We start from the raw sequence: 27,116 nt of genomic DNA, 5'->3' as shown, positions 1-27,116 counted from the left end.
CTAGTGTTTGCTGTCCAGAGAAAAGAGGCAAAGTTAGAGAGAGAGAATAGATGGAGAGATATAGACAGACAGGGAGAGAAAGAAGAGGCAAAATGAAAGATAGAAAAAATAAAGAGAGATAAAGAGAGGGGTAGTGGGAAATGGCTGAAATGTAGCACATAGAAAATGTACAGATTTGCAGGAGAGAGAGAAAGAGAGAGAGAGAGCGGGAGGGAGAGAGGGAATAGGCAAAGGGAAAGAGAAAGAGCAAGAGAAAGAGAAAAAATCAGGGGGGAAACAGAGAGTGGAAGAAAGAGGGGAGTGAGGAAAGGCAAAGTTAAAGAAAAAAAATGATAGAGATGAAGAGATTGAAAAAAGGTGAGAAGGAAACAGGGAGAAATGAGGAGAGAGAGAGAGAGTGAAAAGGCAAATTTAAAGAGCAAAATTCAGAGAAAGAGAGACAGATACAAGAGAGAAAAAAAGAGAGAGGGAGAGAGGGGGAGAGATGGAGAAAGAGAGAAACATAGCGGAAAGGGAGAGAACACACAGGCGGGTCTTATCAGGCGCCCCATTCCCACGCTACACCCTGTTTATGTTCCAGTGGTTTGAGCGCCATTTTGCTATGTGTGATTGTGACAGTGTTTGTTTGTGTCTGCTGCAGTGTGTGTCTCTGTGTGTGTGTGTGTGTGTGTGTGTGTGTGTGTGTGTGTGTGTGTGTGTGTGTGTGTGCGTGTGCACGTGTGTATGTGTGTGTGTGTGTGTGTGCGTGTGTGTGTGTGTGTGTGTGTGTGTGCGTGTGTATGTATGTGAAGGGGTGAGAGAGGATGTATACAGACCTATGTCCTCATCAGAGTGTGTTTAAATGTGTGTGTGAACCTGTAACCATGTGTGTGTGTGTTGATGTATGTATATGTCTATGTGTGTGTGTCTGTATGTTTGTGTGTACATAATTGTGTGTGTATGTGTATTTTTGGGGACAGAGTTGAGAGCTTTTCATGTAAATACCCCTCAACAGTCCCCTGACGATTGCAGCCGAAAAAGTAGTCACTCTATCCTCAGGAAATTCCCAAGCTCTATTTGCAAACAAGCTGTAGCTTTTCTAAAAGTTGTAGAGAAGGTGGGTGGAGTGTGTGTGTGTGTGTGTGTGTGTGTGTGTGTGTGTGTGTGTGTGTGTGTGTGTGTGTGTGTGTGTGTGTGTGTGTGTGTGTGTGTGTGTGTGAGTCTGTGTATGGGGGGGGGGGGGGGGGTCATTCACTCAGCAGCTGAAAGTTAAATAATTGCACATGTCTCTCCATCCTTCTCCTAGCCTCTCTATTACTCACTGTGAGTCATTCAAGCAGACAACCCACGCAGAGTGGGGCCAGGAGCTTGCAGATTGGTCTGCTCCTGTAGACTGGTGGCCTAAACTCTTGCTCTATGGGGTTCCAGCCTTGGGCTCTGTTAAGTGCTTTGGGACAATTTAAATTACCACTGGTGCTATACAAATAAATAAAACGGAATAGTTTTGATTTGTTTGATGTGTGTCCTATCAACTTTTGTTTTCTGTAGGTGTGGCTGTATAGGTGAGGTCAGGGTGGGAGTACATGAGTGACCTTTGAACTATGACCTCTCACCCTGGCCATGCTGATCATCTGCTGCTCGGAGTCCCTCTGGAGGATGGCTTTCTTCACCACGGCAGAGAGGATGAAGGGAAACTGGCAGAAGGTGAACCTGATGTCATCGGTGACAAAAACAGCACATGAATTTGAGGCCTCATTGGTTAGGAACCAAACAAGCAGGGAAAGGGGTACTGGCAGAGAACCAAAAGACATCAATGACAAAAACTCATGGACTCCATGCCTAATTGGCTATGATGTTGGGGAACTGGCATAAACTGAGCATCTGTTAGGTGAAAATTCACTCATCGGTGAGAAAAAACAACCAATGGACTCCAGACCTAATTGGCTCGGACAAAGACAACTATCAGAATTTGAATCTCAAGACATGGGTGAAAAAAAAAACATCCCCTGAACTCAAGGCCCAATTGGCTACACTTCAGGTCCGAGTCTCAGAGGAGAGTCGGGTTGCCTGTATCAGGTGGAAGCTTCTAGCATCCACCTCTGTCTGGATTTTAGATTGGAGCAGTCAGCCCTGCCTCGAACGCAGCTGTAACAGGGCGGGTATGAAATGCAGTGAGGAGCTTTGAAGGAGCCATGAAAGAGGCTGGAAATGGTTCACTCACTGCAAAACAATAACCATGAGATGGTACTGTTAGCATCAAAGCAAATACCAGAGAGACATTCAGTATTTATTCGGCTCCGCAAAACAGAATTATGAAATGGCAACAGGCGACATTGTGGAATTTGGACAGTGACTTGGTAGACACTGTGGTAGAAAAAAGAGTTCTCAATAGACAGAGCTACCAAATGGAGAAAGGGGGTTTGCCTTTAACTGGAGTTCAGGGACAGAGAGTTTTGGGCCCTGACCAATGTTTTGCTAAAGGCTTTTTTTACCTATAGAAGATCTCCATGGAACCTGAGCATGGTGGTAGTTTAGATCACACTTAACGCTTAACTAAACCAGGAGGCTCAGACGGTGATAATAGAATTATATGTATTCTCTGTGGTGAATATAATCATCTACACTGTGTGTGTGTGTGTGTGTGTGTGTGTGTGTGTGTGTGTGTGTGTGTGTGTGTGTGTGTGTGTGTGTGTGTGTGTAACCATGTGTGTGTGTGTGTGTGTGGATCATGGTGTGTTATCACTGACAGGTTATTGCTGACGTTACCTGTTGGAGTTGCCGTGTGTCTGCCAGGTACGGTAGTCCTCCATGAAGTCGGTGTGGTCCAGGGTGAGGTTATAGAAGTCGGTGAAAGGGAGGATGGCTGCCGTGGCAATGCTGTTGGCTGCGTCTAACAAGAGGAGGTCACAGGTCACAGGTCACAGGTCAGATAAGAGGCATTATTTGATGCTCGATGTTGTTGTGATTTACATAATTGATCGTACTGATGTTGTTGCAGTTGTTTTATGAGATTGTCACTCTTTTTATTGTTTATCAGACACGATTCAACTAAAAGAGTTAGTTGTTTGAGAAGAGACAACACTTTGTGATGGTTAATATAAAATATGACCAGATGACGGCATAACACCATCAATTTCAGACTGAAGAAAGAAATAGGATACATTTGTCACATAAATCTGGCTAGTCCTCTCTGATTTTGAACAGCACTGGAATGGGGAGGATCTTTATAGTCTCATGGATCTTTTGTGTTTCATCTCCGCTTAGTCAGATCTGTCACACACATGAAATATCTCTTTTATACCAGACCAAACCAGACCAGACCAGACATAGAGAGACAAACACTGAAGGAGAAGTAAACACATCAAGGTAGCAAGGGCTTCAGAGCTAAGCCAATATGGAATCTGGGAAACGGAAAATGGGCGAACAATGTACAAACATTTTATACTGCAGCTTATTCAGTAGAACACCTGTAATTCAGTAGAGCCCTAGTAGTGTCAAAGCCAAGCACAGAAATGGATGACTCAACTGTACTGTGAATTGTTGAGATGAAAGCATGTAATTCATCGCTTAAAGCCAGTACACCATAGTTTTTGTTTCTTCCCCATGCATTATTGATGTTCTTATGTCTTGTTATGAAAAAATTGAATCATTAAAAAAAATAGCGATTAGTACGAAAATATACAGTGTATAATATCTATATAACATAAAGTCTTCTCCATTATAACATGAACAAAACATAAACACAGCCTCTGACAGGTTTTCCACAGACAGAGAGGAGAAGGGAGGATATCCATGAGGGGGTCACTCACTGAGCAGGGAGAGCACCTTGGTGGCGGAGGGGATCCACCAGGAGCACTTGGCCATGGGCGGCAGCTCCTCGGGCCGGGCGGGGAAGAGCCGCGTGCTGATGAAGAGCTGCAGACGCTCCACCAGCTGCTTGAAGCGCTTCGGAGAGAGCCTGAGGAAGAGGAAAAAGCAGGGACGATCCACATTACATACACATCTACAGACGGTTATATAAAGACACAGTTCACTTTGTTTACACATCCATAGATGATTCATTCATGATTTGACTCCTTTTCTACACACATCTGCAGATGATTAATTCAAGATATAGTCCACTTATACGTCTACAGATGGTTAACTCAAGATATAGTCCACTTTATAGACACATCTGCAGAGATACAAAAGATATGCGATAGCGCATCTACAGACAGTTAACTCAAGATGGAATCCACATTACATACACATCTACAAACAGGCATAATGATGGAGGGAAACAACAATCCACTTAATTTATGTGGAAGAGGAATGACAGTCAGCTTTACACATGGTTAACTCTCTAACTATGGTTAACAACAACACACACACACATTCTCCCCTCAGACACATCCTCTCTTTTCACTCTCTCATATATTTGTCATACTCTCTCTCTCTCTCTCTCTCTCTCTCTCTCTCTCACACACACACACACACACACACACAAAATCACACATTGTGTTTATAGACACAAACACAGAACGACAGCCACACAAACAGGGATAGATATGTACAGACACTCACACAAACCCCCTCACACAAACACACATCCACACAGACACAGACACACACACACACACACACACACACACACACACACACACACACACACACAAACACCAGCTGGGCCTGCTTTTCTAGCACGTCTGACAGCCATCCATTTACAGTGCAGGCTGTGCTCTGTGTCTTTGTGGGTGAGTGTGTGTGTGTGTGTGTGTGTGTGTGTGTGTGTGTGTGTGTGTGTGTGTGTGTGTGTGTGTGTGTGTGTGTGTGTGTGTGCTGTGTTCTGCACACAGTGAGACAGACATAGCTTTGCACAGATGTAATGGAGATGTTTAAACAATGCGTGTGCAGGACCGGGATCACGTCAGCCTCGGCCTCAGCCTGTCCTCATGCACTCACACACACACACACACACACACACACACACACACTCTCACACACACTCTCACACACACACAACCGCCCCGCCATCCTGTCGTCCCACCCATCCATCCCCATCCACACACACACACACACACACACACACACACACACACACACACACACACACACACACACACACAGAGGAGAGGAAGAGTCTGGAGCCCCTTTAATCCCTCTTCAAAACCGGGCCGCTTGGGAACGGAGCGCCTTCCTTCCAAACACACAGCCTCAGTGACACTTAAGCCTTAGTGCAACATACTGTCACTGATTGTGCCCGAGAGAGCCTGGATGTGGTGAAGGGTTTCAAGGGAGGTGTCGGCGTTCATAAGACACTCTTCATTTTTCAGCCAAGCTAGCTAAAAAAAAATGAAATCAAATAAAAAAATGCGCTCAACTGAATGAGAGTGAACGAGTGAACGAGAGAGCACACCGGGTTTGTTGTGAAAATGAGGCGGCCATTTTGTGCCTCCATCAAGTCACACACGCCACGGGAGTCACTCTCAGACCCATCGTGATGTCACCTCAAGACGCCGCTGGTCCACTTTAAAAACACTAGTCTCAAATGAGAAGCGTAACGGAACATGACTGAGATTAAATGGAGGTTGCAGGATAACTTAGAACAGGCTGCTATGAAAGTCACGCAAATATGATAGAGGCAGAGTGAGTAAGAGGATACATCGAGGTTAGGGAGTGAGTGAGTGAGGGAGTGAGTGAGTGAGTAAATGAGTGAGTGAGGGATTGAATGTGAAGGTTTCAGCAAACGAGAGGAGACTCAGGGTGAAAAGAGGAAAAGAAGAAAAGAGAAAAGGAGGCAAGAGGAAGGAGGGAGGAGGAAGAATGGTTGGTCTGACAGACTCACTTCTTGAACCAGTGCATGAGGAAATGGTGGTCAGCTTCTGCTAGGCTGCTGATCTTTCGCAGTAAGTGTGCGAAGATGACGTACGTGGCTGTGCTGGTGTACTGCGGGTTCTGCAACAACAACGAGAGAAAGAAAAGGTTAAAGCAGTGATGACTCGGATCCGCCTTGTTCAAGGTTAACAAGTCTGATGTGGCCGTCTTGATATACTGTGGGTTTCGCCACAAAAGATGGAAGCCAAGTCATCTGGATGATGCGTGACATTGCCATAATGACATAGTATGGTGCTCTAACAAAGAGTGAGGCCATAGTTTTACATGCAAATATATGATCCACAAGAGACAAAGACTGGATTAAAAGAAGGAAATATTATCCTAATCCTATTGAGCTTTCCTGTCCTGCCTGTCTAAGTGTCTGAATGTTCAGAGATGACATATATGGCCGTGCTGGTACACTGGCACAGGTCATTAAAAACATATACCCGAGATGAGGAAAGAAAAACAGAGAGGGAGGGAGAAAAAAAGAGAGGGGGGGAGGGGAGAGAAAGGAGGGAGAGAGAGAAAAGAAAATATAAGTTTGGTCAGGAGAGCGAGAGCACACAATGTCTGACTTCTAATAAAGGCTGGCATCGCCACGGAAACCAGCGCTACCACTCCAGCATGACCTCATCTGTTCCCGCTGCCTTGTGTGTGTGTGTGTGTGTATGTGTGTGTGTGTGTGTGTGTGTGTGTGTGTTTGTGTGTGTGTGTGTGTGTGTGTGTGTGTCTGTTTGTGTGTATGTGTGTGTATTTCTGTGTGAGTGTGTGAATATGTATGTGCATGTGATTGTGTGTGTACATCTCTGTGTGTGAGTGTATATCTGTGTGTGTGTGTGTGTGTGTGTGTGTGTGTGTGTGTGTGTGTGTGTGTGTGTGTCTGCGTGTGTTTGAAAGGCAAACAACTGTGGCTGAAGGCTAACTGACACTAGCGGAGGGGCAGATAGATAATTGGCCCTGGATCCCCTCCTCGGCTGCGTCTGCCGCTCTCAAATGTAGGTCAGGGAGCTCACCAGGAGCCCAGAGACGGAGCCGGTCTCAGTCTGAACCCTAGCAGTGGAGGCATGAGGCAGGGTTCAGTGCACAGCCTCAGAGACGCACGCGTCTGAGCCACTGAAGCACCTTAAGCTCCCTTTAAGGACAGACACGAAAATCACCACTACGACTGGAGAGGAGAGAAAGGGAGAGAGGGATGAGAGAGAGGGGGAGAGGGGTATGAGAGAGAGGGGTAGGGAGGTGAGAAGGAGGGAAAGGGGGATAAAGAGGTCCAAAAGAAGGATGAGTCTGGAGCAGATCTGGTTTTGATATGGTGTAGGTGCACTAGCTCATCACAAAGTCAGGACTGGACCTGAACAAGAGAAGGAGAGAGAGAAAGAAAGAGAGAGGACAGAGCAGGAGAGAGAGAGAGAGAGAGAAAGAGAGAGACAGAGAGAGGAGAGCAGGAGAGAGAGAGAGAGAATGAAGACACATATTCAGAAATCAAGAAAGAGAAGAAAGAGGAAAAGAGACGGACGTGGAGGACAGTTGAAAAAGTAAAAGAGAGAGAAAAAGAAAGCTCTCTCTTCCCTTCACTCTTCCTCGCTCCCCCTATCCCAGACTCCAGCATGGTGGCCCGTCCATATTTGGCCGGCAGTGCTGCCAGGCCTTTGGTTGGTCATGTATGAAGTAAACACTGGGGTGGCGTTACATCGCCCTCGACGACAGAGCACTGCCGCCGGCAACCACCCAGACGGGAGTCAATGGGCCATGTGTGAATGAGGGGGTGGGGGCGGGGGGCAGAGGCAGATGAAGAAACTTCCGGTCGTTTCGATTCGGTAACTTCTACTTGCTCTTTCTCAGCCTCTCCCTCTCTCTCTCTTTCCCTTCATCTTTCTCTTTCACTCACTTAACATACCTCTCCCTTTACCCACACTCTGATTTCCAACCGCTCTGTCTCTCCTCCCCTCTCTTCAAACATAATGGGATCGTCTGCTCCCTCTCTCTCCTCCTCCCTCTCCCTCTCTTTCACTCTATTCCTCTCTCCTCCTCCCTCTTTCAATCTTCCTTTTCCAAACACGGACCGCGCCTCTCTCTCTCTCTCCACCCCAATCTTCACCTCTCTGTCTTCAGCCATACGGGGACCTTTTTTGAGGCAGATTAGCACGATCCTGTTCCACATGTGCTTCACTGCATCCCACAGTACCACCCCTGAGCCCAGCATACTGATAAGCGTCCCCCCCCCCCCTCCTCCTCTCTTCTTGCACAGAGGAAATTGCTGCCTATTACTGAAAAGTTCCATATGTTGGCATGGTTATGTAACGGGGGTTATTTGGCTATTTGTAGCTTGAAGGTGGCTATCTGGTAGAAGTCAGGGGATTACTATACTACCTGCTATTACGGGGGGAAAGAGGGGCCGGGGGAGGGGGGGGGGGGGGGGGGGTTAATGGCAAGGGTAAATAATGAAGGGGTAAACAAGCAAAACATTATGGGTCTGGAGCACAGAGGTAGGCTTTGTGTAAACGAATGAGATGCAGCTGCTTTACCTGAACGAGAACAAAATAGGCCCGCAGGTCATCTTTTGTCCGGGGCCTGGTGAGACAACAGGAAAATGCAACCTTAACAAAGGCAACATTCATGAACATGTAAACTGACTGATGTTCAGATGCATTTAATAAAAAAAATGCTCTAATTAGTGTTCTCTCTGCATTTTGTTTTAACCAGAACAACAAGTTAATGAAGATCAAAAAGAAAATGTCTCCAAAGTAAACAAAGCCACTCACCCTTTCCATTCTCTTAATAAGCTATTAATGATCCCCTTTAACACAGCCTTCTGTGTTTCAGGCGGCTGTAAAAAAAAAAAGAAAAAGGACAAACTTTATCGGGAAGTTGTGGCAGTTACTGGCACTATAAAAACAATGGCCACTTGGAGCAATGAACTATGCCTGCAGGAGAGAAATGGCTTTGGAACATACTGTGTGGAGTATGGCATCGTAAACAGCGTTGACAAATTTGGTGTTAATTCCTGAGTCTTCGGTTGTGTTAAACGGAGCGTTCGCCTCTTTCTGAAAAACAGGAAAAGATAGTGAGTGAGAGAAACAGAGAGAGAAAGAAAGAAAGAGAGAAAAAAGAGAATGGAGCATGTGTTTCACGGTTTAAAAACCTTCTCTTCTTTTTTTTTTACTGACAAGACTGTATAATGAGTCCAATTCATAACAATTCCCTATTGTGCTGGGCCACCAAAGAAACTGCTGCAGGCGTTGGAGAGAGAAATGGCTGAAACAGATGAGAAGGAGATTGGCCAAACACTTGGCCAATCAACATTGTCTGGTAGAAAAGAAGCCATATTAATATTCGGACCAAGTAGCGCAGTCGAGGCTCCAGTTTCCTTATTACACGATGGCAAAAACAGCTTTGAAATTACTCGTTTTTTTATTTTGTTTTTCTAGTTCTCAGCCTTACACAGCAGTGACTGTGTCAGGAAAGTGAGTAACTTCTCTGCATGTCAAGTCAGAGAAACACACGCATTACATTGCCGAATGACTTCACCGAATGACAGTCACTTGCAATGCTGTGCAGTTTGTTTTCCTACTACTCCTGCTAGAAGCGGGGGGAGGAGGGGAGAGAACAAAAATGGGAAAGAAAAATCAACCAGCCAGACCCCAAAAAGTCTGCCCCTGTGTGTTCTGAATAGCACCTTCTATAGGGCATGGGCAGTCACAGGTGCTCTTATTCACGGCACACTGAAAGAGTCCATTCATTCATTTGGGAACTTGTAAGTGCCCGTCGGTTTTCCCCTCTCTCCGGCTCCAAAAAGCATGTCCTTTTTTTTCCTCAGGTACAAAGGTAAATACACTAACTAACACTGCAGCCTCAGCCCGACGGCTTCTGAATGACCGTTGTTATGACTTCTGAAGCTCAGTGTTTGAAACCAGTTGTGTGCGTACATGTTCATGTGTGTGTGTGTGTGTCTGTGTGTGTGTGTGTGTGTGTGTGTGTGTGTGTGTGTCTGCATACTGTGCGTGTGATGTCATAATAATTAGTTGTAGTTACTGGCATCACATTTTGATTGGATTGGTTGGATCAGTGGCTGATTTGGTGCAGGCCTTAGCGCTGATCTGACAGGTAAAACAACAGATTGGGAACCAAGGCGTGATCCAAACCTTAAAGGCAGCATTGAGTTCCAAAAAGGAGTCGAACGTGGTCAAGTAAAATTCATGGACGTGCTTCCAGTCACCTGAGAAGGTGGCCTTCTCGATATCTTCCCTGCAGTGACAACAGAAAAGAGGACGTAAGTCTTCAATAGTTGGGAATGATCATCACAGATGTGAGTAAAGTTTACACACTTTCACAAAGAGTGAATAGACAAAATGTACGTATGCCTATACTCACCACATATAAATCTAAAAAAAAGGTACAACATCAATAAAAACCTAACTTAATTCCTAGAGAAATGCCAAAGAACTGTACTATTTAAGTTTAAGATCAAAGTATTTGAAATGCTGAATTGTTCATGTCTTCAATTGTAAACTGACCCTAAGTACACATGAAATATATATATATATATATATATATATATATATATATGGAAGCCATTTAACGGATAGATAAGCAATGGTGTTTACTCACTGAAACTCTTTGGTTGTTTTGGTGCGTAGAGGGATGATGGGGTCGCAGGCGAAGCGGGCTCTAACTTCGGGGGGCAGAATGTCCAGGGAGATGCGATGCTTCTGCTTGACGCCCGCACAGATCAGACGGGGTCCTCTCGCTACACCCCACCCACCCAAACAACACACAGATTGTGTCAATATAATGTAGCTAGGGGGATATCAGCAGGCAGTCCTTCTGCAGACACAGTGACTTACAGATGCATCACAGATACACATGTTTATCAGTATGTATGGGTCCAGTGGTTATCCAACCCATGACCTTGGTGCTCTTAAGACTCTGCTGCTCTATCAGTTGAGCTACAGGAACTCTATTACAGAAGAAGGAGATCCTGTATATGCATCCAGAACTTTTAGTTTCTTTCAGAATGGAAGTCACCATTGAATCCCAACATAGTTAACCACAGCTATGTAAACCTACTTGGGTCTCCTTTGAAGAGACCTCGTAAAGGCTTTAACAGAGCAAATCAACCATGACCTGGATGAGGTCATTTGGCTCATCACAACAAAACAGAACGACTTCAAGGCAACCTCAAAAGACTTTCAAAGGTCAATTTGAAAGCTTCTGTTTACACTGTGTAAAGGGGTGTATTTAGCTTTAAAACGGACAAAACCGTGAGGTAACTTAATGTAATTGGGTTCTGATGGGAGGGAAATCTTGTGTGACCTTCTGTCTGAGCGAAGATGACAATTACCATCATCCGAGTGACCACTTTGCTTCTTTTAAACGCCACTGGGCCTGACAGTGATTGCAGCAATCTGTCAATAACTGCTGGCAGCCAACAATCAACTGACAATCAGTTCTGCTGTGTGGGGGCAGCGTTCACAAAGACAGCAATATTCACCACTGCTGGGTGAGTTAGGAAACCCCCTTTTAGTTTGAAAACACCAGATAAGCCATGTTAAGCAGCTTTTTTTAGCTTTTAAAGGTATGTTTTTTTTTGCAGGTAAACTTTAATTGTTAATACATTCTAAAAGTTTCTGGTCTATGGTCATGTGAAGGACTGAGTAACACACCAGTCATTCACACTATGTAGTTTAGTGGTCTGGGTCAGAATATATAAGAACATCTTTTATAATCGTACATCTCCATACATCACCAAAATACATCAGATGCCAAGCTAGTAAGCATTTATCAGTGCCAACGGTGCTATAGTCCTTAACTGCAAGACAAGTTTGTTAGTCAGCTGGCTACTTCTAGATTCTGAAACCTGAACCAGAAACCTGCCTTTTAAAACATGCCCTCTTTAAAGAAATCTACAAATAATCACCATGTCAAAATTCAGCTTTGAGATAGATCCATCATAACATTAGAAGGACAACTGTGAATTGTAACTTTGGCATTAAGAGGAACTCAAAAAGTGTTGTAATGACCAAATATACGTATGGTCCATAACACAGAATGGAAACATAGTTTTAAGTTTGGTTCATCAATGTGCTGCTGAAGGTGGCTTATGAAGCTTCTGATATCTTGCACATGAGGCAACAATAAAGAAAAGGAAATCACATTGCTAACAAGAATGCGTTTGGATCCCTCTTGGACCGCGCACCCCCATTCATATCCATAGCCTCTAATCCATTCAGTGACATCGTGACAGCAGAAACAATGTCTCCTCTGCTTGAAAGGAGCCTAGACCTGAAGAGCAGTACAGCACATCTGTAGAAGCCATTGAGGCATAAGTGTCTGACTACATCTTTTGATGTCGCTGCACCCGAAAAAGCAGCGCACATCTTGAAGTGTTCATTAATTCAAAGCAGAGCGTAAGGTCTTTCTTTGAAATTCATTTATGTGGTTGTTGTTGTTTTTTTTCTTCTTCCTCCACAACACAGAATTTGTAAAAGAGCAGATGAATGTCTAAATTCTGCAAGGCATTTAAGGCTCATGCAAGCGTTAAGCGTTATTTTCTTACATGTGCCCTGACACAAATTGAGATGATTCGGTCCTATAGACTCATATTCTTCTAGCCAAGCACAAAACATGGTCTAGCCAGGCACAAAACCGTTTTGTCATCGAAGCAAATTGATTCAACATTTCAATTTCCGTCTAGTCTCCCTATTTTTCAGTGTCCTGTTTCAGACTTCTACAATACACATCTCATAGAAGTATTGAAAAGTTTTCAAAACACACAGTATTTGACACAAGTATGAAAGTAAAAAGGGTAGCTTTCCATGCATGCACATTCTGGGGTCTGACACGCACTCTGACTCAAACTTATTTTTTATGTCTTTTTATTACTTCCCAGCAGCTGGTCTGTCATTATGTTATGGCAGAGTTATAAACATTGACAGCTTAATATCATGATTTCAACTTGAAGTTGAAGCGTGGACTGACCAGGCCTTACAACCCCAAAGAATGCAATTTAGACTAAAAATAACAACCTGAGTCATCAGGATGATCTCATTTTAGAATGTGTCATTTTATATAAATCACTAGGTCTGGATGCAATAATGAACCCATTAATTTGTCTGCTCCCTCTTCCCTGCTCTCTCTCTCTCTCTCTCTCTCTCTCTCTCTCTGTACGTGCATGCGGGTGATGTTACGACCTGTGTGTTTGAATGTATAAAGTGTCAGAGATAATTTCCTTGGGTGATTGTGTCATTATAGCTGACACACAGAAGCCACAACTACGAAACCCCATAGTAAGAACGTTTTACGAACTCTGTTGGCTTTATCTGGTGACTCTCTCACAACAGCATCAAAGCACCCTCAGCATGTGTCCACACAGTCTCTCCTCAGTATCTGTCCCAGACTGGGGGACATGTGGCCTCAGTGGGCCCAGACTCAGCTCAGTGTATTCTGCGCATGCAGGACCAACCGTGTCTGATGGCTGGTAGGATGATGGGCAGAGACAGCCCGTGGCCAGCTGCTTCTCTCTTCTGACTCACGGAGGAGAAGAAGTTTCCATAGGAGGCACACGGCTGCTTGGATCCACGCTCCAAACCCTGTCATTGAAATACAAATCACTGTGGTGGCGAGCAATGGGGATTTTTCTGCTGTGTTTGTCTCTCTACTGCTATCAGTTTAGTGATTCTGTACGTTTCGAATGAGTTGCTACAGCGGCTACAAGACCCCAAAGAACTACTAGACATCAAGTCATCAACCTTTAGCCAGAATCGTGGACTGTGCCTTTAATTGGCTACAAGACCTTAAGTCAAAGTTAACCTCTCTAGTAGGCTGCTACTGACTGCATCTAAGAGGATGCTCTGTCATCCTACTGGAAGTCGTTTTCACCTAATAGGCTACAGTAGCTGCTTTGGTAGAGCAAAATAATGAGCGATCGGGCTAGGCTGTTGTAGTGGGACTACAGTGCTACATGTCAACCTGTTTATGTCCAAGTTACATTTCTTTTTGTAACTTTTAATTTTTGTCAGTGACTAATACTTTATTCAATATTAAGATCACAGTAGAGAGAAAATGTTCGTTCATATCAAAAGAAAAACAAAAGACACAGCTGTGAAGAACTTGGAAAATAAATCTTCCCAGATATTTAAATACAATTATTTTCTTAAGCATATGGAAATAACATGGCAATGACGACTAAAGGTTTGACAGACGGAAAAAATAACAATTGTATGTTTTGTTATACAGGGGAAATATTCTTATGTAAAAAAACAACAACAACGTATTGTTCTTCAAGTTAAATGCAGTTATATTAGGCACAATATTTTTGTACTTACATGATTAAAAATAGGCGGAAGCCTGTCTCGTTCCCTGTCGTCCACTGGGGAGTTGTTCTCACTCATGTTTAGATGCATTTCGTCCTTTCAAATGTCTTATGTCGAACGCAGTCACTTGGCATTTTCCCCCCAAAAAGTATATACGAGTACGCTTTATATGTGTATACAGAAAACCAAGTCGTCTCACTTCACTTTGAATTTCATCAAGGCACTGCTTGAGTGATGCATAACGGTTCAAGAAACGCAAATTCAGAACGATGTGTTCTTTATAGTAGCCTAAGCAGGTGAGTTTTCCAAAGTAGCACTTCTTGTAAGTTGATCCGGATGCTGTGCGCTCGGAGGACAAATCCGTCGTCGTTCAACAAGACGAAAAAAGTTCGTGTAGTCTGCGCGATGCTGCGTTACAATAGTTACTTGTCCGCTAATGTTCTATAGAAAAAAAGTGCCCTGGCGTTCGTATGTGCAGGCCAGCTGCATGCTGGCGCCATGTTGTTTGATGAGGTTTGTAGTTACGGACTTGGATACGGCGAGTTCGACGTAAGAGAGGGGTTGGTGCTCGCCTTCTCTCTACGCTGAATCAGATTTATAGTCTTTCCTGGAATTCAACCTAACCCAGCAAAACAGACCTGGCTACTTCACGCTTTATCCCAAGATGAATGAGACATTTATTTCGAGGATTTTTTTTTTACACAAAGTCAGTTTGAACAATACCATTCATGGTGGTGATAGTGATGCAAATGTAACTTTTGCGTGAGTCGGTGGCCGTAATTCAAGGTTAATCAGAGGCTGTCAAAGAATTGCCACTGGAAAATCTACAGTGCGTTCACTGGTGCATTTAACTCACCACATTATATAACCGTTCTGTCTGTTCTGTTTGTTCATGATATTCCAAGAAAAGAAGTCATCCCAGGCAGGGTCAGGTCAGCTAATCAACCAGAAAATGTATGGCCAGATCTCCAGCAGTCTCCACTCCCCTGTGTTGCCACTTCTTGGTCTCTCTCTCTCTCTGTCTATCTTACACTCTCACACACAAGGGAAGAAAGACGGAGATGGAGATTTTTTTTTAACATAACATACATAACATATGTCAAATAAAGAATAAAAGGTACTTCCTCTGAAAAACATATGCACAATGTATAGCTAAATGAGAAGCTAGGGAAAGAGAGGGAATGAGAGACAGACACACACAGACAGAGGATAATAAACAGATGTGTTAATCATATTAATAGAGTGGTTCACAGAAGTGGAAGAGTCCAGGAGTAAGATTGATTTTGCATTATAAATAAACCCAATGAGATTGAGTCCAGGAGTTTAATGGATTTAGCATTATAAATAAACCCAATGAGATTGAGTCCAGGAGTAAGATTGATTTAGCATTAAACATAAATACAGATACCCACTTTCTTTGAGAATTCACTCAAAAACGTTTTGTCAGGATTGCCTTCTGGTTATAAAGCAAGGGCAGTATTTAATTATATAACATATACTCTCAGGATCATAATTGAGATATCGTTTCTATATTTACTATTCACTAATTCAAAAGGCACGTGTGCCTTACTTTTCTCTAATTTTCATGTAAATGCAGTGAGTGCCATTGGGAACAGTTGTAATGTGTCGGGGATAGCTGTAACCGGCCGAGGACAATTGTAACATGCCAGTTTGAAGGGTTAAAAATGTACGTCAACAGCTATGTATTATATAATAGTGGCTGATAAGGATTTTTACAGCGTTTGTTTTCAAAATGTCAGTGTGTTAGTCGCTTTCAAAACAAAGGTGTTACATTTTCGCAAAAATGGCTAGCTAGCTATCTGTTGTAATTGTATCAAACAATTTTATGTAATACGGGTTACAATTGTCCCCAGCCGACCGCGGTTAATAGATAGATAGTGGGAATTAAACGCATTGTATGCAGCTAATAATGACACTACCATCTAAATTGGAAGTCACGGATGACAACCACCTGTTAGTTGTGTTTCAATCAAAACGCATCAATTGTGCAGTTAAAATCTTGTGCAAAACTTAAAAGTTACAAATTTGCCCCTCAAAACTATTCTGTCTATAACGTTTGACAGAGATTGAGACACAAGCTAAAACGTTGAACGTAGCATGCTACATGTTACAACTGGCATGCTACAGCCTTCCCCTGGTTACCACTGTACCTGGTCTGCCCTATGTTTGTTACAATGTTGAGGTAAGTGCTACAATGAGGTTTGTATGAATTATGGGAACATCTTTGAGTTGTAACCTTATGTTAGTGTAGATTCTTCCAGAAGAGGGCGTAAGAGACCTATTTAATGTCAGTCTGAAATGAATACATGGTAGACCTCTCATGCTCATCTACCGGAAAAGTTGAGTCTGTCAACTTTTTTACAATGGAGTTTGTGTATCAACAATACAGAACAATGCTCTCACATAACCAGTTTGAGGATCTCAACACATTTGTTCCCTGTCATTATGAGGAGAACTTCAGTAAAGTGTTCTTTACAGTGATCACATTCATCAGTATCACTGGTTTTCCAAACGAGTAGCCATGTACTTATGTCGGAGCTCTCATTCCTGCTGCAAGGTCCCTCATGCCATGATAATCTTCTGTCTATCTCTGCTTCAAGCACTCCTTATTGAAATCAGTGTAGGTATAATGCTGATAGCTCAAACAGGGTTGCAGAGCAGGAAGAGATGAAAGACACTGGCTTAGAGAATAACTTCACCTGAGGTTTGAACCTGTTTAGATAACACCATAGATCACAAAATGACTACACAAATAATGTCTGAATTAGTGTACAGGTTCTTTAATTAATTTGCCAATATTGTTGGGACCTGCTACTATTACTTCACAGTTGTTAATTAATTTCAGTTTGACTCATTTAGATGGCACCATTATAAATTGACATAAGAGCGCTTCAGAGAGACCAAGGACTAAATATCTGGGAGCAGACACATGAGCATCCAAGGCAGTGAACAGTGACTCTTTTTAAAAGGAAGAAACATTGAGTTTCTGAGAACCCAACTCAGAGGTGGCTGAAGTTGGTCCAAGAAAGCGACTGAGAGGAAGAGAAGGAGAGAGCAAATTACAGGGAAGAAGTGGAGGGTTAAAAGGGAGCGAATATTGGCTTTTTTCTTTGACTATTTGATTTGAACGAGCAGAAATAAACATAACATGACATTCTGTTGAACAACCCATAATGGTTTCACTTTAAAAGATTCTGTAGTGTTTTTGGGGCCCACCGCAGCCTGTTTTGTTGAGCATGTTGAAAGACTGAGCCCTGCTTCGCCCTCCTGCAGTAGGCCTACACTTGATCCCAATTCTGCCTCAACCAGAGTCTCCTTCAATGCAGTAATTACCATGTGATGTTGACTAATTAAAGTACGCAGTCACAACAGTGATTACGCCAGTTGCTCTTTGGACTAGTGTACAAAAGATATCCCGACTCTTGTCTAGACCCTTAACCATATTGGGCTACCTGTCTCAATCTAGTCAGTGGGACTGAAATTCCCTGCTGTAACCCAAGCATCTGCGGACAGAAGCGGGAGCCAAGTCCTGGATGGGGAGAGCGTGGCTCGGATAACGCTGGCACCTTCAGCAAGGGAGGATCCAATCCTCACAGAATGACTCACGCTGTCACAGTGATATTAAGGTGTTGGAACGGAGGCTAATACTGTCGTACTTTATGGTTTGATATGTTTATGAGCCTGGATTAGCACAGAGGGACGTACGTTTTGCTGGCAGCCCTGGTCCTGAAACCAGAACGCGAAAGGTCTGAAATGGCCTTTAACGTTTTAGTTAACAAGCCTGTCTTTTATAGTGACTTAAGAGTGGTATGATGACCACAGCCAAGCTTATTTTTTTTCTGTAGGTCCAATTTTAAACCGGAGGGTTGAAAGCACATGTCAGTGTTGACTCAGGACCAAGTCAGCATGTCCTGGACTTTTACAAGCTGGAGAGAAGCTTGAATGTTCCTGGCCCAAGTTTCAACTTCGATGAACTCATTTCACCGTCAGAGTTAGGAGCTATCCCTGCTTGACCCCTTTGGCCAAACGGTTGGGATTGCAGTCCTGAAGTCATGCAGACTAATCCACAAACTGTACCTATCCATTTTACAGAACTTAAATATGACCTTACATGTCTGAGAGCGACCGATTGAGTAACTAAAGAGAATTCTGACGTGAGAGTGGTGTAATTTGGTCAGTGAATTGGGTCCATGGTGTACCAGAGGGGTATGTGAGTTTCTCAGTCTCTCTGACACACACATATGCACACACACAGACACAGACGCACGCACACACACACACACACACACACACTCTTTTCATTATTTTTTAATTCAATACATCATCAACAATTGTTTAGTCTTGGAACAGCTTTGGCAACAATGAAATACTTCACTCATGCCATTAAAGCATTTTTATCTGAGGAAATGTGTGTTTTTAATGTTAGAAAACAGCATCGGGTTTGGGAATGTAATCTCTGCTAATCTCTACTCTCTATCACAACCATTCAAGTGGGATTGATGTTCACTTTGCCACTTTTACCCAGTTATAACTGGCAGTATACTCTTTGAATTAAAATTGAAATAGAAAGCCTTTATTGTCAATGTATAGCTTTGCATACAACAAAATTTGAAGCGCTGCTCCTGTTGGTGCCACGAGGGACAACATATAACAACACAAGAATACAATTAATTATACAATGATTAAGAAGTCAGAATAAGTAAGAATAAGAACTGTCAAGTACAAGTACAAGTACAAATACTCCCCTGAGGTACGTTGCAATATTACACAATCCTTACATACACAAGTGTATCATTATCATGTATCATTACATATTAAAAAGGATGGCCTCTGTTTCAGTGGCCTCTGTTGCACACCAAGACCAGCAATACACATAAGACTACAGAAAAACATTGACCTAGCTGAAAATAAAAGGCACAACACCATAAAATACAAAATTGAGAAGTTTTAGTTATTGACAGCGTATCCCTCCCTGTCAGACTGACATGCTTTTTTGACTCTGCTGGGTTATTTATAGAAGCTGAAGTAATGGCAGTGGGTGGACACGGGTTGTATTGAAAGGCTTTTGACAGTGCTGCAGGACGGAGAGTGCTTATCTGGTATGTGAAGAACAATGGAGGGCCTCAAGGCGTTTTTCTCTCTCTGGCTCAGGCAGTGATGGAGCGCCCATTGTCACGGAATTTGGAATCGTAACTTTTTTTTAAATTGCAGTCGTGGCACATTCCTTTGGAGCCAATGATCTGAAAATCCACCATCAAAGATAGGGCCCATCTGCCGGTCAGCACCTTTTGTCTGAGGAGGAAAAGGTGTGACTAGAAAGACAGCTTGGACCCAAGACATTTCTAGTCATTTCTTTCAGAAGTACTCATTCATTAGTATTTGCCACCTGCAAGTCTTACTGTAATTGCAGATGACACATCTCATAGGATTCATGCAGTGGGTAGTGTAGTGGTTCAAATCAATAATGTATATCGCAGTATTTCCCTTGAAAGAGGTGCTCTGTGCAGTTCTTTGCATTCTGGCTTCCATACAGCATGATAGTTTGGCAAAATCATCTATTATCTGTCTCTATCTAACCTTGAGATAAATGTACTTTGAAAGATGTCCTGTAAGTACTGAAAAGATATTTCAAATGAACATCAATTGACTGCCAAACATGGCATATCATTAAAGAAAAAGAGAAAGCCAGCAGAAAGAGTTGCTTTGGATCTAATAGGGGGTGTGTTTGGACAAGATGGAGTTGGTTTGGAGCAGACCTGAAGCAGAAATGTCCAGCAGTAGACTCCACATTCCTCTCATTAATCCTAGATAACCGCTGAATAGATCATGTGGCATCACACATCCTCAAGGCAAGCTCACCACCCACTCAAGTGCACAGAAGATGCTGACGTAGATTCATCCTCAGCCAAGGTGACGAGGAAATGTGAGAAAGCACTTGTTAGATTTTTAGGTGTGCCACTAAGTGAGTGCTCAGTCAAAAATCTTTTGCAATTGCATTGTAAAAAACAATACAACATTGTACTGATAAACTCTTGCTCTAGGGGTTTCATTCCTCTATTAAGGGTCTATAAAGGGACAATGTCCGTTTCTAATTGCACTATATAAATGAATGCAGTTGAGTGGAATTTAAATTGAAATGCAAGAAAAGAGCAAAAAATCAAACCCCACACCTCAAACTCATGACCTTTTAACTCATGACCTTTGAACTGTATATAATTCATTTTCAGGTGATACTAAAAGTAGCTGTGTCTGCGTATGCCTTTGTGAATTCCTATCGCTCAGTTGGTAGAGCAGGGGACAGTAAGATCAAGGCCATGGGTTAAACTGGGGCCAGTGAAATCTAGACTATGGGTTAAAAACCCATGATGCTCACATGCTGATAAAAAATGATGTTGTGTATCTGGTAGAGGTTTATGTCATCATTCACAGTATTACTACTTACGGCATCCCACAAGTAGCAATTTTCCAAAAAATAAGCGTATCACACAAAAAAGGCCTGACTTTCTAAATGGATCATTTAACAGAAATGTATTTTAAAAAGTCACCCAATGAGCTTGAATGCCAATCACAAATGCTTTGGACAGAATGGATATAGCTGAATTGTTAGCAGGGCTGACTCCAGAGCGATTCAGAACAATGATAGGGTTCAAGACCTGTTTGAGGCGTTTGTTGAACAGTTAAAACACACCCCAAAACTTACAAATCATTTACATTGTAAACCCAAAATACTGGTATTGATAACCTCTGCAGTACAACTCCTGTGTTTCTGAGCTGAGTGCACTGAGAAAGAACCACTGGGAGCTCTAATGGTTGGAAGTCCAAACATTTCAGCCTCTCTATACAGTATATTACAGTAGTCTTGTTTGGTACTTTAATATGTTTAACAGTAGATCACTCTAAACAACATAACAGTAATGTGCCGGCCAATAGCTGCACAACATCATTCTGTTTGTTCTATGTAGTAGGCTGATTCCTAATGTAGATTCAAAAACATTGAGTAACTGAGAAAAGTATTACCATGACTTATTGTTTACTATCTTCTGATAATTTACTGGAGATAATGTAGAACTTTGCAGGCTTCTTGGTACTGTTAATACTATGCAATACTAGACAAGAACTAGAGCATGTTAGTGGCCAATAGAAACCAGTAACTGACAGTAGTTTTTAGAGAAAATGATTAACTGTGCAGTGTTCTTCAGAGTGATGTCGTTGCCAGGCATAGGGCCTCTCACAGCACATTTGGTGTCATCGTGACCCTGCCAATCTGAAGAGGGCGAGGGCACAAAGAACACACACACACACACACACACACACACACACACACACACACACACACACACACACAAACACTCACACTCACACACACACACCAATTTCCCATTTTTACACTGCTTCCCACCAGTGTAGTAGAGCAAGCCAACTGTGGAATCTCCCAGCACAAACTGCTCTCCAAGTCTTTCCCAATCCCTTCCCAGCAGAAGGGACTCACTAAAACACATGACTGCACTTCACTTTGAATTTACTGTATCCTGTCAGAGCCCCGTAACGGGATCTATTCGGCCAAACGGTGCTGGCCGAACAGTCAGATTTACATTTGGTTAGAAAGGTGAGATGTCACGCGTGTCACCAAATACTCCATCTCATGACGGAGCCTGAGTACAGAGTGTGTTTTCATCTGCTGTGTAAGACAGTGATGAGTGATGGCAGTTGTTGATCGGGCTAGTGATGGCACTGTGATTTGTGGTGGACACAGTTGCCTTTCCTGTAACATGGGAGATCAGTGCCAGTGCAGATAAAAAGGCATGGGCACAGTGTGAAATGAAGTGTATTGATTCAAATAAGGGTATTTTACTGTATTTGTTTGATAGTAATGGGAATAGATTTGAATGGAAATACAGGGAGAATACATTGAATAGAATTAAATTACATTGTATTAATTTCCCCCTAGAAGGGCACTGTGACACTGCAATGTGTCTGAGTGTGAGACAGAGGAAGAAAATGCACTGTATTAGTAATCATCCCATTAGAACACATGCAAAGATGACCAACATTCTTACATCCTAACATTCTAAATATGAGAGGTGTTTATTAATAGTAAAAAGATGAAGAACATTTCACAAGCTAATTATGAAGTCAGAAAAAGACTCGATTGCATCCTTGTAAATACTGTATTTTTCTAAGTGTTTACCTTTCCAATACATACATACATGAAAATGACAGACAAGAATTTTACTTGAAAATATTGTTTACAAGATGTAATAATCTGTAATGCTTGAATAATCTGTAAAGTTTCTGTGATGCATCTGTAATACATTAGTGCAAGTGGACTACATATTCTACTCTCCCTGTTAGCACTGTTTGCTTAGGGATCTTCATCTAATCTTGAGAACACACAGTTCTGACCTCTGCATCATTACTGAAAGTCTGTCTGTGTGTGTGTGTGTGTTTATGTGTGTGTGTGTGTGTGTGTGTGTGTGTGTGTGTGTGTGTGCCTTTGGCAGCATAAAGGGCCCTTTGACTCAGTTCCCCACACAGTTCAGCAAACGGTGTTTGTGTGTGTGTGTGTGTGTGTGTGTGTCCGTGCGTGTAAGAGAGAGAGAATGTTTGTGTGTGAACTTGAGGGCTTGCGATAATGTGTGGAAACACGTGTCAGAATGTGCAAGATATTTGTGTGTGTGAGTTTGTGTTTACAAGTGCACGCATGTGTATTTGTGTGCAAGTGTTTCTGTGTGTACTTGTGTGCATGTGCTTCTGAGTGCGTGTGTGTGCGTGCGTGCGTTTGGCGTGTGTGCGTCCGTGCGGGCGTCCGTGCGGGCGTCCGTGCGGGCGTCCGTGCGTGCGGGCGTCCGTGCGTGTGTGTGTTTGCCTGCAGTTAGGGCACAAATCTTTCTTTTCCTTGGCCGTCATTCTGGGCATGAACAGCAGCTGAGAACACTGCAGAGATAAACTCTGACTCGGTGCCATGATTCAAGGAAGAGGAGGAGAGGAAAGACAGAATGAAGGAAAGAAAGGAGAGAAAGAAAACAGGGAGAAAGAAAGAAAGTGATAATTAATGAGAGAAAACAAAGGAGAGAACTAAAAACAATGAAAGACAAGTGGCGAGTGACAGTGAAGTACAAGAGGAAGAAAAGGGCAAATTTCCAGAGTTTTGCTTGGGCACACACATATAACTACTTCCTTTAGTTTACCCATGTGTGACACCTCTGTGTGTCATCATCTCACTCTCTCTCTCTCACACACACACACACACACACAAACACATACACCTACTTCCTTTAGTTTACCCAATGTTTGACCTCTGTGTCGTCATCTCTCTCACTCTCTCTCTCACACACACACACACACACTCACACACACACACACACACACACACACAAACACATATATCTACTTCCTTTAGTTTACCCATGTGTGTCACCTCTGTGTCGTCATCTCTCTCACTCTCTCTCACACACACACACACACATATATGTACTTCCTTTAGTTTACCCATTTATCCTCTGTGTGTTGTCTTCTCTCTCTCTCTCTCTCTCTCACACACACACACACACACACACATATCTACTTCCTTTAGTTTGCCCATGTGTGTTATGGTATGTGTGTAGATCCAGTATGTATGTATGGCAAGTGGCTGTGTTATGATGGCACGAGTGCTATCTTTTGTATATGCGTTTATCGCTGCTACATTGAGGCCAAGCAAAACTCCTTCTTATCTTATCTTACCAGAATCCAGAACAGTCACAATAATCTTGCATTGCTCTGCCACATTCTTATATATTTCTGTTGGCCACAATGAGCTGAAAACATTATTACTCATTGAGTGCATTTGTTCTTTATTTTTCCTGATGAAATTCAGCCCGGGCCAACTCAGCAGGTCCACATAATGAAGCTGAGGAAATAAACAAAAACATCACTAGACTGAGGCGGTGAAAAAGAAATAAAGTTGCTCTTCATAACACTATGGTATGGGGGAAATTAATTAGTTCTGTTCTCAAAAACATTTCCACTCTCACTCAGTGATGTTATTTCGGAAACTTTCTTCCAAGAGCATTCAGTGGAGGAGGAGGAGTCCGGGATGGGAATGGAATCTAGCCGTGCTTGGCATGACTTCTGACCTGTGCCAGATGTGATCTAGAGTCACCTACCAACTGGATCACTTCCATTCCATCCCATCCCATTGTCATTTATCAGACGCGGTTATCCAGAGTGACTTACAGGGGGCAACCTACAAGGACATTCCCCCTGGGGGTTAAGTGCCTTGCTGAGGGAAACAATGTTGGCCGCCCCTGAAATCTAACAACTTTCCAGAAGCCCAGATCCCAAAACCACCAGACCCCACCACCTCCATGACATGATGAAGCACACATGTAGTCAATTATGCTTTCCCTTGAACCCCGTCATAAGACTGACATAACCGTGTCATAAACATGTCATAGCAGATGCCATACCATGCCATTATCGGTATGTGCCATGGGAGCGCTCAGAAGCAAAGGAGTCATCACGTCATCAAACACAGCATAACAGTTCCATAAAAAGACAAATCATAGACATGGTCTAGCCTCATGTTGAATTTGCAACACCTACATTTAACGACATAATAAAGCATTCATAAACAATTGATTTTGCCTGACATTGCCAGAGACACATTCGTCACCTCAAGTTCTCATTGAAGGCCAGACAGCCCATACTGTCCTCTTAATGACACCCAGGAATGGGTAAGTAATAGTCTTTTCTTCCTTTTTCATGAACACAAGACACATACAGCTTCTGTAACCATGATTGACTATTGTTTTACCCTCTTCCCCGACGGCCTTAAAAACTCACACAAGCAAGTGAATGATGGTTGTTCGGGGCCAAACTTGTAGTGTTGTCAGTCTCCTGAACAACACACAGCAAGAATGTATGGCACTAATCTGACATGGTGATCATTGTGAAAGATAAAAATATTGTGTAGTCTGATCCCAGCATCTGAAACATTTCTCTTGAGTCTGTCTAATTAATATGTATAACTTACTTGAGGTTTTTTTTTACTTGAGGGTGCCTTCTTGGGCTGTGTGTCATTCCACCCAATGGCTTTGTTTGAAAGCTTATCACATGTGTAAAGAATTTTAAAAACAGGGAACAAACTCACCAATTGGGACAAAAAGAACTATAGTCCTTCTTTTTGTCTCCAACAAATATGACTGTTTTCCATGGTGAAAACATAGACAGTGAGACCCATTAGACTTCATACCTTACAGGCATGAAGTACAGATGGCACTCAGGTTATGCGGCAAATAGGTGAACCGCCATGACAGGTGGTGGAATGACACATCTGAGTCTGTTTGAAGCCTCCCACAGCCTCAGAGCAGGGGATTGATCTGAGCAGTGGCACAACACTAAAAAACAAACAAACAAACAAACAAACAAACAAACAACAAACTCTAACTTGAGAGAGGCCTCTCCCCTGGGATCTGTGTGGTACTTGAGTTGCAAGGGAAACGTGGCCTCACAGTAAATCGTACAGCGGACAGGAAGGGATAACTGAGCACAGCCCCCGAAATATCAGGAGTTGGCTTCCGATCGACTTGTTCCCTCTCTCTCTCTCTCTCGTTCTCTGTCATGCTCCCTCTCTCTGGCTGTTTCTCCCTTGGGTTTTAAACTTTCAAGATCAGAGAGTTTAGGTGGTGACATTTATCTTGGGCAAACCATGGAACAATATAACAAAAGGCCTTAGACACAGTATCTGATGGTGTAATCCAGCAGCAATTTGTGTACAACAAATAAACACAGAATACATGACAAAGTGACTAACATGAAGACTACATGACATCTCTTAATGAAAATGCATGCATTTCACAGAACCAACAAGGAAAAAACACATTGAGTGTAATGTAAGATCCAATAACTAGGAGATGAATAAGTCTGTTTGGACATAAGTAACACACATATATGCATCCCTAACATGCAGGAACTGAATGCACTGAAAGACACAACACTCCTGAATATTCTTTATTACCTACGAAACATGATCAATGTTTTGCTCCCAAAATAGACCTTGAAAAACACAAGCTGTCCCTTCATTACAACATTTGTCACACAATTTATTTCACTTTGACGCACAAAACTGCCATCGCTTCCGTTCAGTCTGGTCAAAACGGAGGCAATGGGTTCGAAAGGTCAGCAGGTTAAAGGGTGCTTGACTTCAGCAACACGCATTTGTGCCGAGCCATGTCAGGACTGAAGAAATACAGCTATGATGACAGTCCACGACAGCCCCCCATGACTGGCTGAGACACTGAGGAAGATAGATTCATGTGTTCCCAGCGGTAGTCGCATTCTTTCCATCCATTTCAAAGCAGCTCTGACAGAGTCACGCTCGAGCAAAACCTCTTCCGGAGCGCAGTGCACCCCGTCCGTCCTTGCTGATATGATCTCAATTGCATTTTTGCCTTGCCACCATGTTTTATCTGGACAAGAGACACCTGAAACATTCAGGAGACTAACGTCATGCCATATCAGCTTAACTACGCGCAACGCTCGACCGCAGACACTAATGAGGCCCTCGGAGGCGTGAACCGGCCCTATAGTGACCGACTACATAGCGGTTATGTTCCAGAGGCAAGACAGTACACAACAGGGCTGCAGCTCCATGTGGATTCTTTTTGCTCACTGCACCTAGTTGACATGGTTATGTACACTAAGCACATGGTTGCATAACAACTCTAATTAAAGTAAATGAATAAAAAAAACATGTCATGGGTAGGAGTGTCTTGCGTTAAGGCTTTGAGTGATTTATATTTTGTTTTGTCTGGACACCGCATGCTCCTTAGAACTGTAAATCCCAACTACTTATCCTGGAGAGGTGGAACGGAGAAACGTGCAGAGGGAAAGTTGGGATGCGGACACTTCGCAGTGGGGAATGGATTTGGCAGACCGAATCAGCAGACTCTCTCTCTCTCTCTCTCTTTT

At 43.0% G+C, this 27,116-nt stretch overlaps 1 protein-coding gene across 1 annotated transcript in view; it reads right to left on the bottom strand.

The window, feature by feature from the left end:
- hectd2 (HECT domain containing 2) overlaps positions 1 to 15,375 on the bottom strand; it is a 35,577-nt gene extending 20,202 nt beyond the window's left edge. Inside the window, exons 1-12 of the mRNA XM_012833389.3 lie at positions 14,157 to 15,375; positions 13,295 to 13,421; positions 10,441 to 10,579; positions 9,975 to 10,077; positions 8,787 to 8,876; positions 8,595 to 8,659; positions 8,358 to 8,403; positions 5,804 to 5,913; positions 3,789 to 3,937; positions 2,746 to 2,869; positions 1,593 to 1,689; positions 1 to 10 (exon numbers count right to left, since the gene is read on the bottom strand). The exon at positions 1 to 10 is cut by the window's left edge and continues 98 nt beyond it. Of these exons, the coding sequence (XP_012688843.1) occupies positions 1 to 10; positions 1,593 to 1,689; positions 2,746 to 2,869; positions 3,789 to 3,937; positions 5,804 to 5,913; positions 8,358 to 8,403; positions 8,595 to 8,659; positions 8,787 to 8,876; positions 9,975 to 10,077; positions 10,441 to 10,579; positions 13,295 to 13,421; positions 14,157 to 14,234 (1,138 nt within the window). The 5' untranslated portion in view covers positions 14,235 to 15,375. The remainder of the gene's footprint in view (positions 11 to 1,592; positions 1,690 to 2,745; positions 2,870 to 3,788; positions 3,938 to 5,803; positions 5,914 to 8,357; positions 8,404 to 8,594; positions 8,660 to 8,786; positions 8,877 to 9,974; positions 10,078 to 10,440; positions 10,580 to 13,294; positions 13,422 to 14,156) is intronic.
- Between the last annotated feature and the right edge of the window lie 11,741 nt (positions 15,376 to 27,116).

Source organism: Clupea harengus, chromosome 23 (assembly GCF_900700415.2).
Source record: "Clupea harengus chromosome 23, Ch_v2.0.2, whole genome shotgun sequence".
NCBI classification, from domain to species: Eukaryota; Metazoa; Chordata; class Actinopteri; order Clupeiformes; family Clupeidae; genus Clupea; species Clupea harengus.
This window is presented reverse-complemented; position numbering and strand designations above follow the sequence as displayed.